At 37.9% G+C, this 14,924-nt stretch overlaps 1 protein-coding gene across 1 annotated transcript in view; it reads right to left on the reverse strand.

Moving 5' to 3' along the window:
* Nucleotides 1-8,624: 8,624 nt before the first annotated feature.
* Nucleotides 8,625-14,924, reverse strand: part of KIAA1549L (KIAA1549 like) — a gene marked incomplete at both ends in the record, with an annotated part of 134,512 nt that continues 128,212 nt past the window's right edge. The window contains 2 exons of the mRNA XM_082317353.1: nt 8,625-8,906; nt 13,470-13,621. Coding sequence (XP_082173479.1) covers nt 8,625-8,906; nt 13,470-13,621 — 434 coding nt within the window. The remainder of the gene's footprint in view (nt 8,907-13,469; nt 13,622-14,924) is intronic.

A 14,924-nucleotide genomic window follows, 5' to 3' on the forward strand; every position in this document is an offset into this window, starting at 1 on the left:
GCCTCCTTTTCAGTGATACATAAAATTCTACCATTGGCATGGTTTTACATTTGTAATTGCAAAAGGAACCAGTTCTTTGAGATTTCCCTTCTGATTGCATAGTATAAAATTTTCATTAATTGTTTTCTTCCTCTTTCAGTTTAATCTCTACACTTGGCTTTACAAATCACTCTCAATTTTGCAGCCCTAACTGGCTTCAGAAAACTAATTTTCCCATTTACAGCTGAAACACTTATAAATTTTGAGCAATTTTCACAGACACAGCCATTCCAGTTTAGTTGAATCAAGCTGTGAACAACAAAGATAACATGGATATTTGTAATCATGCAGAGCTAGTCCTTTCTATAATTCAAAGACATAAGAAAAGTTCATTTCATCAGAAAGTGAGATCTGTTGCATGGGAAGTGAGACAATTTATTGATATAACATCTCTGTAAAAAAGTGTAGAAGCTATTATTGGAAAGGCTTCCTAGAACATACTGAAATAGTATCAGGAAGTAGTTTTGTTGGGTTTTTTTCTTGTAAATTCATGTATATTTAAATGCTACCAGAGGAAAAGGTAATTTATAGTCTTGAACAATTACCAAGCTCCATGAAATAGTAAATAGTGCTTCGTACTAAAATATCCACCTTCGCTCCAGGGTTTCAGTTTTTCTAACATTATCAGTTAGTTCAACCTCTCACCAGGGGTGTGAGGAGACAGTCCCTTCACCCTGCTTTGTGGACAGGGACACTGAGACGTAGTCAGATTAAGCACCTTGCCCAGCACCAATCCGAAATTATGAAGAACAGACCTCTTATCTCCTAATTTCCAGCTACCCATAACTAGATAGCATCCTTTCTATCTTGGCACAATTTAAAGATACTTGTGATAGTTAATTCATTGAGAGAATACTGGATCAGTCTTGCTCTCCTTGAAGTAGACAGGTGTTTTGCCAATAACTTCAATGGAAGACATTATCTATATTCATGTCACGTTAATACTAATATGACATCTGTAAGTATCACAAAGCAGAACATGGGCCAAAGCCCCACAGTGCCATAGCTAATCAAAAATTATATCACATATGTTGGTTACTACTTCTATCACACCAGCAGTATATCAGCAAGCTACAGAGTGCACCTGTTTGTGTACACCAATGTAAAGGTCAAATTCAAAATGCACAGCTACAGCAAGAAAGACATTAAATGAAAATAAAAAGTCAAAGAACGCAGGAATATGTGCGCTGTATACATGTCCTTTCTAACAAGACCCAAAAAAGTGCCCAGAACAGATCTTTGGTTGGCTCTGAGCTGTTTCTGCTGGGTTGCTAAATCCTAAACCAAAATTCAAGCCTCAGTAAGGTTGGTTCTAGCTTAGTTTCAAAAATTTTTGCTTTCACTGTCTTTTTTTTCTATCAAATTTGACCTTGAATACAGCTTGAAGAACCCAACAGCAACGTGATGTGAAAAAAGCCTTCCCAGTCTCTCTGTCATAGAAAGAGATACTAAAATTAATTTGGTGGAGGGTAAAGTGTTTTTTTTTTTCCTACTTGCAGTGTTGAAAGTAGTAGGTAAAGGCAAGGACAAAGAGTAAACTTCGTTTACTTACATTCAGATCTCCCATGTTTATAACTCTGAAATAGAATATGCTGTTAATGTCACTATTTTTGCACTGTTTAAACAAATGAAGAAATCAAAAGCTAACCAAATACATAAAATTGATTCCAAGCACTTAACTTCAAGACTCTTTGACCTGCCATAGTAATCAATTCTTAATTACTTAGTGTCCATCCACTGCTGAAATAGAAGGTTTCCCACCTATTCTTCTACTATAGTCACCGGCTTTTTAGATGCTGGTGAATCCCTGGCATAGGCTGCTGTATTCTGCTGCATCACATCTCAATGTATCTATTGGTTAAGTTTGCTGGTGATGCAGGACCTAAAAGCCACTGATACCTTGCAAAAAGCCAGAGTTAAGGACCCACAAATTTCTGTTTTTTACGTTTTAAAAAAAAAAAAAAAAAAAAAAAAAAATCTTATACGCAGGCACTCTTTACAAGGTCCCACTGGAGGCTGCAAAAGTCAGTGCTGCTTGCCAGATATACAATATTTTAACTGATGCCAATGTGTGTTATGGTGTTTAGACACTTGTTTACAAAGCATAGAAATGCACTGAGCTGCAGTGAAGAGGGACATACTTTGGAAGAAAAAAAAAATCACCTCCTCTCTGAATATTGTACTCAGTGGAATCAACTTTCTGTATCATTTACAATCCTTTGTACTCATTATTGCCTAGTATGTAAATATGTATTTATAAAGTTACAAAATTATTTACAGAATGTAATGTAGTTTCAAGCTACTCCTTGGGATTTAATTGAGCATGGAACTTCATGAAAAGTCAGGCACTTATTAAAACAAGAATTATTTTTAACAAATGCAAAAAAATCAAATTCCTGAAACATCTCTTCATGGTATTCATAATTATTTTCAAGACATCTGCTATACATTTGACCACCTAACTATTTAAAACCCATTTCTCATCTTTCATGAGCTTCATAACAGAAAAACTGGGAACTAACTCTTAATTACTGCCTCTGTACACCTTAAGGAACCTGAAATGTATGGGGACAAATAGATGGATCGAAACACTAGTTTTCAAAAAATATTTTTTGGCATATATATTTATATCTGTATGATACCTCAAGGATTTTCAATAGGAATATGGTATCAAGGTGATTTTAAAAACATGAAATATTATGTGATTTTGGGGCACCTCAACAGTTTTAAAAATCAGGACCTAAACCACCTTTCTGCCATACCACTTCGGTGGCTGTAGTGTTTACATCTGTTGGTATTAAGGGCCACTCAAAGGGCAAATGCATTACATCGGGTAGCCTGCCCACCTCCGAGCCCCATTGAAATCCCTGTGCCATCTCCCATGTCTTGTATACAGCCCAAGCAAAAATTTTCCTGGATAACAGGAATCCCCAGATCCGCACTTTTCTGATTGCTTTTCTCTCATTGGGCATGGCAAAACATTTTTGATCGAGGATGTGCCATGCAGTTATTCTCAATAGAGATTCTGCAGTATTAACCAGGTATGCCTCTATGACTTGGCCACCTCAAAACTTTTTTTTAAAGAGCAAATCAGTACCAGATTCATTTACTGACATAAATCTAATTTCCACAAGTCAAGTTTTGCATTATTTATTTGTGAGAGAAAGGCAAGAGTTCAAAAAAAGCATTCTAAATGAGTACTCTTATCCTCATTTTGCATGCCTACACTTTAAAATGGAAAAATATAATTTTGAAATACTTTCATAAGCAAAAAAAAAAAATCTTACTTAGTCCTGGAGTTATGGCCAAAAAATTAACCCATGAAAAGAAAGTCTATCACAGAAAGTGTAAGTTACCATTTGACATACTGATTCCATATAGCACTGTTACAAAGTCTACAGTGCTATGTCTAAATTAACGTTCCAGTAAACAAGCTTGAGCTAATTCATTTCTCTTCGAACACACACTGCTTTGTAAAATTTGCTTAGCAGACCAGTAATGGATCTGGAGTGGTCACAGAGAACTAGGTAGATGTCATTTACCCCATATACTTGTTTTCAGAATTACGTCTGTCTGTCTTACTCAAAAAAGCTGTGTGCTTGTACGCTTTTATGGAGGGGCGGTAAGTGGCGAGAGGAGAGACCTGCTCCACCAGCCACAACGGCACACTGGGCAGAAGCGACTAGTGGGCAGTCCTGACCTTAGCAGACCAAACTTTCCCTTTTTCACAAAGCCTTAAAAAAAAGGCTAATAGTATTAATATACTAACATACTATATGATCATGTCTTTTTTTTCTCCCTCCTAATGATGTAGTAGAATATATGTAAGATGCCATACTATTTGGTGGTTTATTACGAGAGATTACTCTGAGTAACTGGAAATCACTCCTGTTAATTATGCCACTCTCATGTGGAGCTACAGAGAGAATGCACATGGCTTAGATGAAGGAGTGGAAGCATTCATTGATACACTCTCTTGTGATAGGACTGAGTCTTAATTTATATATATCGGTCACCGACAATGAAAGGAATGCACATTGCCGAGGTCAGCTGCCAAACACAACCATTTTGTAATAGGTGTGAGTTAGCACGCAACAGAAGATCCATGGCTTCCAGACCGTTAAGGTACTCCTGACCTATTAATATCCTTCATGTTATCTCACACTTGTTCTCTTCCTATCCCATTTCATGTCAGTGAGGTATGGGAAGCCACTGAGATTTGTTTATGTACAAGAAATGCAAGGTCAGGACCGTAACTGATTTACAGCATCCTTGGACTCAGAGCTGCTCACATGTGTACAGGATGAACAAGGTCAGCAAAATGAAGTGACTTCTCCTGCTAGCTCAGAAAACTTGCTGCTTTCAAGCTCCCTCAGACTTTTACAAGCGCTAACTGCCAGCTTCTATTTACAATGCGGGACTAAAAATGTGCATTAAAATGTAATTAATTCTTTACAGTCAGACATCTTGAAATATAACGAAAACTGTAGTTAGTTTGTATGTGTCAGCCCTTAAACAAGACAGAGGCCTCACTTCAGTTCTGCCACTCAATCCAATGCTGCTTTTTCTACCTGCTTTGCATTTTTGTCTTACATTTTCTTTCCTCCATGTCTCACCTTTTCAAAGTTAGTCTGACAAAGAAATAATTATTACTGACGATAATTTCCCCATTTCTATATAGAGGATTTATGTGCACTTCTATCAAGTTCTATCCATGATATTATTAGACACAAATATTATTCATATTTCTACACTGAGTGCTAGAGTTTCTCTCAAATTCAGATAATACGTTTTTCTCAAAAGATAACTGTCAAAGAGTACCCTCTTATCCTCTTAGAGTTACTGTTCTACTGGTGTTAATAAATGTCACACATAGTATACCTACTGAGTGGTCATTACACACATACCGAGAAGTAATTTTACGTGCAGATCATTTGCAGATGTTTCTACTGATGATTTACAAGTCTGAAGACAAATAGTGGTCAGAACATCAACATTTTTGTACACAGAAAACAGTATTTTCACCTAAACATTTAACACCATTTTAAAGAAAATTGGGACATTTCGTAGAAAAACCTTAATGACTAAATTTTTATCAGTAAAAATGACATAAATATATTTTGATGAGGTTATAACTTTAAACACGTATACTTTCTTCTTTGAAATCAATATTGAAAAACTATATTGTAATTGTAGCCATACAAAATGTTTATTATATTACAAATTATTTGTACACTATATTTTCACTTTATCATTGCTTTGTGCTCAGACAGTATAAATATTACAGCATGATTTTTCTTTCCCAGGAATGTCCTTACTGTCTTGATATAATCTTACTTTGTACTTAAAAAAAAAAAAAAAATACAGAAACATATTACAAACAAGATAAAAAGCCATTATGAATGAAGAATGTAAAATGTCTTTGTGAATAAAGTGCACCACAATGGTTTTAGAGTGATGGTTGAGGATGGATGATTCAATAGACTGCACATCATCGATACAATACCAAACAAAATTAATTTTGAAAGTCTAACAGGTCTTTCTCAGTAGTATGAAGAGTACTTTGTTTAACTTTACTGAAATGGTTTGTCTTTCTAGAAGGCTATTTAAACATTTTTATTTGGGGTTTTTCTATTTGTTCATTTTCTTTGCATGTAGGCATTCAAACCCTGTACATCTACGTCATTTCCAAATTTTTTAATTTGCAGTATGGCAAGATATATGCTTGGCTTTATCCTCACACATTTTTTGACAGAACTACTAAATCTCTTAAACTTAAGAATTAGTACAGATTTACAAGCAGAACTAAGTGTCCCAAAGATGCTGTTTAAACCTGGTACATCCTACCTCCTGTGACTCTTTTGGGAATACGTCGTAACATTACCCTTCCCAGCTATATTGCTTCAGCTCTCCCATCCACGCGATTGGTGCTGCTTCCATACTTGCAGCTTTAGGATAACCCTGCAAAACTGGAGTCTAAGGTACAGAAATTTATTTCACAGCACATTTCACTCCCATTGTATTGAAGGGCCTATCTACTTGGAAAATTTCACTGGGCTAAATAGAGGAATCATTCCAAAACTGAGGTAATAAAGCTGATGCAAAATGTGGCTGGCACAATTTAGTATAGATTTCACTTACCAAGTTAGCTTAAGCCAGTTATGAACCAGCTTAGGCTAATTAAAAGTAAGCTGCCCTTCAGTTATCTCTGCACTTATGTTATAGTGATTTAAGTGACTGAAAAATAAGCAGAATATTGTTCAAGGGATTCTAGTGAAACTTGCATGTATAGACAAATCCTAATAGAGAGACTCAGCCTTGCTCTCAGTGAGTGAAGTTCCCACTGAAGCCAACCAGAACTAGTCTTTTTATGGCACGCTGAGTTTGGCGCAGTATATTTAAGTTGTTATTTTAAAGTGTGATACTCTTAGGCAGCTATTAATTCAACACAAAAAACACATTTGGATGTATTGTGTTACACTGATAAGATCAGTATTAGTTAGCTGACAGGTAACTGAGACAGCAGTCTGTCTTTACTAGACTTATATTTATATGAAAGATTGAGTTTCTTTGGTTGTTTAGTATCCAAGTCACCCAAATGTATATTTGTGTACTCCAGACATAAGATGTTTCTATTGATCATTAAAATTACTAGTTGTTTTTTTTTTTTCCTTTTTTTTTTGCACTTGGTTTATGGAAATTTTCTGACTATAGCAGACTAGTCACATATAAATATACAGCACATATATACATAGAAATTACAAAAATACATTTTATTTATATCTGATTTTTAAATAATAAAAAATGAAATTTCACATTTGTTGAAAGATTAGCTAGCATTCCAAAAGCTTCTGCAATATTTAAGGTATTGGAGCAGAAGATATCTGTATATTCTAGGGTAACTATGTATCACAATCTCAGTCAGGGTTTATAATATAATTATAAGGGGAAAAAATAGGTCTGCTTTAAAAGTTTGTGCTTCATCAATTTCTTCTTCTGTCCCCTATTCTAATCTCCTCTCTCCTTCTCCTCTCATTTTACTGATGGCCAAAAAGCTAAACCAAGTTCCCTTTCTCACCTCAGTAAAGACCAAAGAAACTCAGGGAAATGAAATGATCAGACAAAATAGCATAAGCAATTGAGGGTAACTAAATAACTTACTGAAAGGAAGGACATTACCTTTAACTCCAGTTGACATCAAACATGCCCAACACAACGTATTTTGCAACAACTTCAGTTCCCGCAGCTAATTGCCGAAGGAACTGAAAACAATTGTTCATGATCTCCAACTGTTTTGTACAACTGCAAAAGATGAACTATTGTCCCATTCAACTAGTTTGATTTTCTTTTGGGATTGGATTCATACAACAATGCAGTTTAACAATTAGTGACCTTTATCTTGCACAATATCAAGTCAGCATAGTTTCTGGAAATGCTCTCTTTTTCACAGAACATTAGTATTGTTGTTAATCCACATAACCATTTACTTATTTACACGTTAATATAATAATCAGGTCCTCTACATTCAGAACTTCCTAGGTGTGCATTCACTATTCCAGCATAATCAAAATCAACTGCAGCTTCAGGTAGCACTTTCTGGCATCACTTTAGTAGATATCATTGTTTAAGAAAGAGAAAAAAGCACTGTGTTAAACAGAGGTTTTCTTGTCCAAGCAAGTGTATTCATTATTCCAGGTTGGAAAGACTTGCTCAAAGGTCTCAGGTTTACCAGCTTCACATGCATTCAGAGTGAAAAGTCTGAATATAGAGCAAATGTGAATAAACTTTTTTCATTTCTCCTGGAAGCTTCTAGCACCAGTATCCTTTGTTGGCTCTTCGTGCATTGTATTTTCTCACGCTGAAAAAAATCTCCTCCATAACTCAGCAGTGGCATTCAGGGACAAGGTAGCCACCGATTATCAAAATGTCATTAACCTTCTTCACAGTCTTCTCTTCTTTCGCTTCTTTGTACTGTTGATAGGATGAGGAGAATTGAGGCTATTTACAGGACATTTATTTGTATTACTTACTCATCTCAAATTCTTTTGGTTTGAATACTGTCTCTAGAATGAAAAGGCTGAATGACTCTGCGTTGCTGAAATCAGCATCCCTTATACAATGTCCTGCAGCAAACAATTAACATGGCCACCACCACACCTACCGTGGCCTTTAACTAATCATGTTCTACTGTATTTTCTTCTTTAATCAAAGTTTTGACATGCAGAAGTTATTTTCAGCAGCTCTACCTTTGGGCCTGCAAATGAAACATCGTGTGGTACAGACACGTTCAGCAGCCTCTCCAGTGATGATGGGTCATAATATGAGACCTAAGTGACAAACAATTGTGTATGATCAATCTTATCCATGTTAAACAATTACCTGGCAGCATTTCCTTAGCTGGCAAGCAGAATTATGTATCTTCAGAGTCCTGTTGCTCTACTTTAAGTCATTTCATAGTGTTGACTTTTCAGAGAAAAATGCCATCACTTTCGCACAATTCACAGCAAGTTTGTAACTGAAAATTAAAGGAGTCTCTTTCTTGGCTACCCCAGGTTGCATGATACAAGTACTGTCCACAAAAGGTATTAGACCTGGAACTCAAACATATCTGTTTGCTTCTTGGCTAGTTTAGCAACTTCTTCTCTTATTGCCTTTACGAGGGCAGCTGTAGAAATGTTGGTGAGAGGAGCATCGGACGGGTCATTTTCTGTCAGGCTCTGCTGAGAAGCGGCGGTGGATGGCAAAGGACCTTGTTCCAGGCTGGGATGCATGCTCGCTTGCTGGCTGTATTGGCGAGGAAGTCGCGAAGGAGAATTATGTTGGTAGCGGGGCCTCGGATAAGCCTCGATGTATCCAGGTAGTGGAACCTGTAGAGCATTGTAATTACACAAAATTATACCGAACAGTTGATTCGTAGTGCCACCTGCCAGGTAACACATACCTCCCCAGGCCAGAATAAGATAGAATCATAGAATTATAAAGGTTGGAAAAGACCCTTAAGAACATCGAGTCCAACTGTTAACCTATCACTGCCAAGTCCACCACTAAACCATGTCCTCAAGCACCACGTCTACCTGTCTTTTAAATACGTCCAGGGATGGAGACTCAACCACTTCCCTGGGCAGCCTGTTCCAGTGCCTGACTACCCTTTCGGTGAAAGATGATGTAACAGATAGGACCATATGAAGAGAACGTAAACCTCATACTCCTAAGCATCCATTTACAAATGTCTATCTTGGCATGTGCCATTTATGCACATATGTCAATGTACCGGGTACTCAACTCCCCAGACTGTGGCAGCAAAAACACCTAGCCGGGGAAACACTGCATGTCCTAATTTATCATCACTACAAAAAGTCAAAGGGAGAAGGCTCTTCCGAAAGCGTGTTCTCTGCGTACTATTCCTCCTAAACCTTTCCGTTTTAAACAGACAGCACCACTACATTTCAGGACACTGAAAAGCCTAAAACAGAAAAGTAGTGTTTGCTGATTTGCAGCCACTGTCTAATTCAAGTCAGCCAAGTCTCTGGACTTGCTGTCCCTAACGAAAACTCACTAGATCCAGATAACAGGGATAAGCTCAGGTATGCCAACCTGGAAACTCAACACTGAAAAGGGGGTTTGACTTCTCAGAAGTATCAGGATTTCTGGCCACATTTAACAGAATTACACAGGGGATTCACAGTTTTACTCTAACTTCACTGATTTCAGCCCCATGTTACACTGGCTAGAACTAAAATAATAACGTAGGCTCTTTAGTCACTGTGAGATATTAAATTTCCTTCACAAACCCATGAACCATGATACCAGTCTTTATAGTCCTCAGAAGTTTTTAATGAATCAAATGAAAATAGTATTTATTTATGTTTTGCAAAAGTCTATAAAACAGAAATCTACAGCCCTTCAGTTTGAAGAGGCTTTATGTTGTTACAGAAGGTGACCCATAACCTATTACTAGAACAAGATAATTTCTCCTTGAGAAAAAGCTTACCAGTTGATCATTCTAGTCCATGCCAATGACAAGTAAGTAAGGAAACTTCAGTGATGCTTTTTTATGAACTGAGTGACTCAGAAAACTACGCTTATCTACACTAGACTCAGAATACTACCCTTATAAGTTAACTGATAAGTTTCCACAATGTTTAATCATTAAAAAGTTAACTTTGTAATTCTTTGTGCTTTAAATAGGGAAAAAACATATGGTTTTGACTTTCCAGATACATTAAGGTCTTATATAAGCATTAATACCTGCGGCCAGGCAGATGTCTCGGCTAATTTTTGGATTTCAGTCAGGCTGAGGTGTAAGGTGCTTCACCCACCAGGCCTAAGGCTTTGGTGGGTATGCCAGAAGCAGAATTTCAGAATTTTAGGTGTCTGCAAACAAACTGAAATGTCAAGATGTGAAACATCTGCCAATTTTATATACCTTCTGGGGAACGTGGGACCTCAGCATGGACTTCAGAATGACAGCTTTGGACTTTTGCTTAAATCCCATTTTGGTTCTGGCCCTGTGAGAGATTAAGAACCCCTTGGGTGCTTTTTAAAATCTTGCCACTTCAGGCATCTAAGAATCTATGAAAACCTGACCACTAGGATTTACACATGCTCCGTATGATCTTAGATATCCATCAAGCAATGAAAAGAATGTCAAACACATTCAGTATGGTGTGATGAGACAAACATAGGAAGTAGGCATGACATGAAAGTGATCATTAAATGCAGTTGGCTCTGTTTAGTTTACGACAGATAATTAAAGACAAATATTTTAGTAGTACAACATATTAACGCGCCACTAGAGGCCACCAGGTTACTACTTTCACTAAGCAGCATCTAGCAATTTGGAAAATAAATGCTTTGTCGGATGCAGTTCCCTTCTCCCACAAAACTTAGTGCTTCAATACTTACCTTTTAACTCAGAAAGCAGTGCATTACAGTAAATTGAGCTTATAAAATAATTCTTTGTTGTCAAATCTCCTGTTTCCTATGTCCCCTTGTTTACAGTCCAGCTAGTGGAAATGCATGAAAAGTAAAGAATTTCAATTTTCACCTTATAGATATTAAGCCTCTGTTCTTACTCATTGTCAGGAAAACCTTGGAAGAATGATCGAGCTATGATCTAGAGGCTCAAAAACCAGAAAGCAACCAGAAACTTAAACCCTGACTATTACTTTAGATCTTTATTTTTTTGCATTTTTATTTGGACTTTCTGACCATATTACGTTGATAACACTCTTACTAGTTCCTCTAGTAACGATTTTCAAATAAAGACAATTTCTTGACAGATTTGTGGTCATTAGGAGGTGCAAATTCATTGTAGAAACTGAAGTGGTTTTGTTTTACATTTTTTTCCTTTCTCCTGCAAAGTCATAGAATCATAGAATCGTTAAGGTTGGAAAAGACCCTTAAGATCATCAAGTCCAACCATAAACCTAACACTGCGAAGTCCACCACTAAACCATGTCCCTAAGCACTGCATCTACCTGTCTTTTAAATACGTCCAGGGATGGGGACTCAACCACTTCCCTGGGCAGCCTGGTCCAGTGCCTGACTGCTCTTTCAGTGAAGTTTTTCCTAACATCCAACCTAAATCTCCCCTGGCGCAGCTTGAGGCCATTTCCTCTGGTCCTATCACTCGTTACTTGGGAGAAGAGACCGACCCCCACCTCACTACAGCCTCCTTTCAGGTAGTTGTAGAGAGCGATAAGGTCTCCCCTCAGCCTCCTCTTCTCCAGGCTAAACAACCCCAGCTCCCTCAGCTGCTCCTCACAAGACTTGTGCTCTAGACCCTGTCACAGAGAGGCTGAAAGTCTGAGTAACAAGAAGTTGTTAAAGCTCTGTAATCAGTAAGTGAAGTTAAAAGGAATATTTGTTTCCTTTAAATTCTATATTGCCACAGTTATTTTTCACACAGCTTCTCGCATCTCTCTCCATTCCTCTGTGTATGGTCCGCTGGCGCTATCTGCTCTTCGCACCTCTTTCCCCAAAGACAGGGAAACCCCCAACAGGGTTACGCTCTTCTCCTTCCAGAGGGAGGAACTGGGGGCTGGAGACTTGCATTCCAGTTTTGTCCAGTTTGTTTTCAGTCTCCCTTTTTGACAAGTGATATCTGACTCTTTTTTCATGGGACTGCAGCCAAGGAGTAGAGATACAAAAGGGAAAAAGAATGGAAGACAAGTAAAAATACTTTTCCTGGTTTGGTTTGTTGGTTTGTTTTTTTTTTTTTTTCCTTCTTCTTAAAGAAAAAGTTCAAAATGATTGCTCAGACACAATGGGCCTCCTGGATTTAAAATGTCAGTAGGGTTAAAAACAACCAAAAAAAAAAACCCAAATAAATAAAACAATGAAAAGAAGAAGGGTTTCTATGCTTTAAAGGGCAGCTCTGGGAAGGGAATCTGTATGACGGCATCAAAAGCCTCCAGGTGTCAGGGGCACATCAGTAGATGTGCTCAGCTTACAGGTGAACATACTACTTCTTTCTTGACAGTTCAGCCTACAAATTCAGACTTGCATCTGACAGTCAAACTGAATTCTTTTCCTCGCAGGCATCAGGAGCAGTAATAAAGATTTGGCAACAAATAGCCGCCCCCAGGAACATTTATACGACCGTGTTGTCTCTTGCTTAGCTGCTCAAATCCAACTATTAGAGTCCAACTGCAATTCCCTAAAATATTCCGTAGATGATATGCGCAAGGAAATAGAATCCATCTCCTGGTTTGTTTAGCTGAATTGGTTCTGAATAAATACCAGATGTGAGCTCAAGCAGCAGAACTGATCTTTTTTTTCCTAGTGGAAAAGAAGCCCTAAATTTTAGAAATGTTTCAAACATGATAAACTACTGCAATTCATTTTAGGATGTCTCAACTTTATTTCTTTGAAATGTAGGTATACTTTGGGCTAAAAATTACATCTGTCCCAGACTAGGATTGTGCAATTAATTATTTAATTTATGATCTGTCACCATAGCCTGCAGGAGGACTTGAAACACTGTGCAGCAGGGCTGCGGCAGAGCCGGGAGGTCGGATTTGGGAGCCGGGCTGTCTTGACAGAAACCTCCAGGAGGGAAAGATGCTCCCCAGCTTCCAAACAGCACAAGGCCACCTTGAGAGGCAGCATCACCTACTCCTGCCACGTGCCTATCCAAATATTTAACCTCTGTCTTGGGAAAGAAAAATGGTACCTAACCCACCAACTTTGAATGGGTGCCAGCCCCTAACCTAGTGAATGATTTAACTCTCTAAAAGACCTGACTTACAGTTCATGGGATGGACAGCTAAAGTATTTATGCCCCCTCTCATAACTTCTCACTACTAGAGACCATTAGAGGAAGAATTATCTTGCTCAGATTCTTTGCATATCACTTAGCATTGCTTAAAACCCCTCCTCTGCAAATGACAGAAAATACATGTAGGTAGAAAAGCAAGGATGCTTACTGAGTCTGCCCACTGCCCTGGTAATTCATTCTCTCCAGCATAGGGCATCCAGGCTTGGTTCCTGTATGCGGTGGGTGGTGTTGGGATAAAATAGCCTGTGAAGCCAGGTCGGTTTGCTGCTGGTATGGCAAACACTGCTGGTACGGTATTTCCTATTAAGAAAGAGAGTAGATATAATTAATAGGTGACATTTTCAGTTATACGTTAGAAGACAATGCTTATGAAGTAACTAGCCTCAGTCATTTTTTTAAGTTTTTTTTTTTATTGGTGAGCATGTGATTACCATCAGTTGTAAGGCTCCCACCATCTGATTAGAACATCTCTATAATGCTGAGAAGTACTGGAGAAGGCAAGATTTGCAGTTGTCTATATAATACTGCACAGCCTTCAGATAAGATATGAGGACTTAGTCCTTAGGACTTGATCCTTGTAACAACTGATCTTCATCAAAACTTTGAATCATTAGGAAAAAAAAAAAAAAAAGAAGGCTTTTTTTTTCTCTTACATTTGCTTTCTTGTATGCAATTTTTAGCTGTTGTTACCATGGGTTTCAGAGTAGTGCACCTTTCTTTTCAACAGCATTCAACAGCAAGAGAGCATTCCGTTTACACTGTAAAACGGTCTTAATATCTCTAGTGACAAAACCTACAAAAATGAGTGAGTGATATATTTAAAAAGCTGTAATCTCAACAACCCCATCATAAAACTTCAATAAAAAAATACCAGGGCTCTACCTGCTCAATTCCTTTTCCAGGAACAGTCTGTGACTGCAATAAGTTATACAGCTACGACTTAAATATTTCCAAGGAAACTTGTTGACACCAAATCTGTTTTATCACGTCTTGATCAAGATGTATGCATAGGGGTGTCCAGGAAGCCTTCTACTAAAATTCCGCTATCATACTCCAGGTTGGGTGGGAGAAACCAGCCTTCCTAGTACAAGGTTCAGCCAAATCTCTGGATATGGTTACATCTGCTCTTTCAAGTAGGGTTTATTCCTGGGGCTCACAGAGATGCATGGAACGATGTGGTTCTTGCTGCAATTACTCAGATTATCCACAGGATATAACTAGGCTGTCTGGAAGACCAGCATCTTATCACGTGCTCCCACTATTTCCCTCAAGAGAAGCCATCATAACTCCATGAATTTGCCAAGTTTAGAATAAAATTCAAACAACTTGCTTGTCCAGTAAGACTTCCTTCCTTTAGTGTCTATTTACATTCGAAGGCAGACACCAGCAGTGTACCACTGCTACACTATGGTCATAAAATCCTCATTCCTAACTCCTGGGTGGGAAAGCTCTGTATCATCTTTATCAGGTAGTAAATAAAGCATGTGCTTTGAGTACTCAGTTATAATACGCGGACACGTATTTTACTTTTCAGATTCACAGAATATAGTAAAAATAACATCATTTATGTGAAAGCAGAAGAGACAGTAAACCCCATAAGAAC

Source organism: Platalea leucorodia (assembly GCF_965183815.1).
Source record: "Platalea leucorodia genome assembly, chromosome: 7".
NCBI lineage: Eukaryota > Metazoa > Chordata > Aves > Pelecaniformes > Threskiornithidae > Platalea > Platalea leucorodia.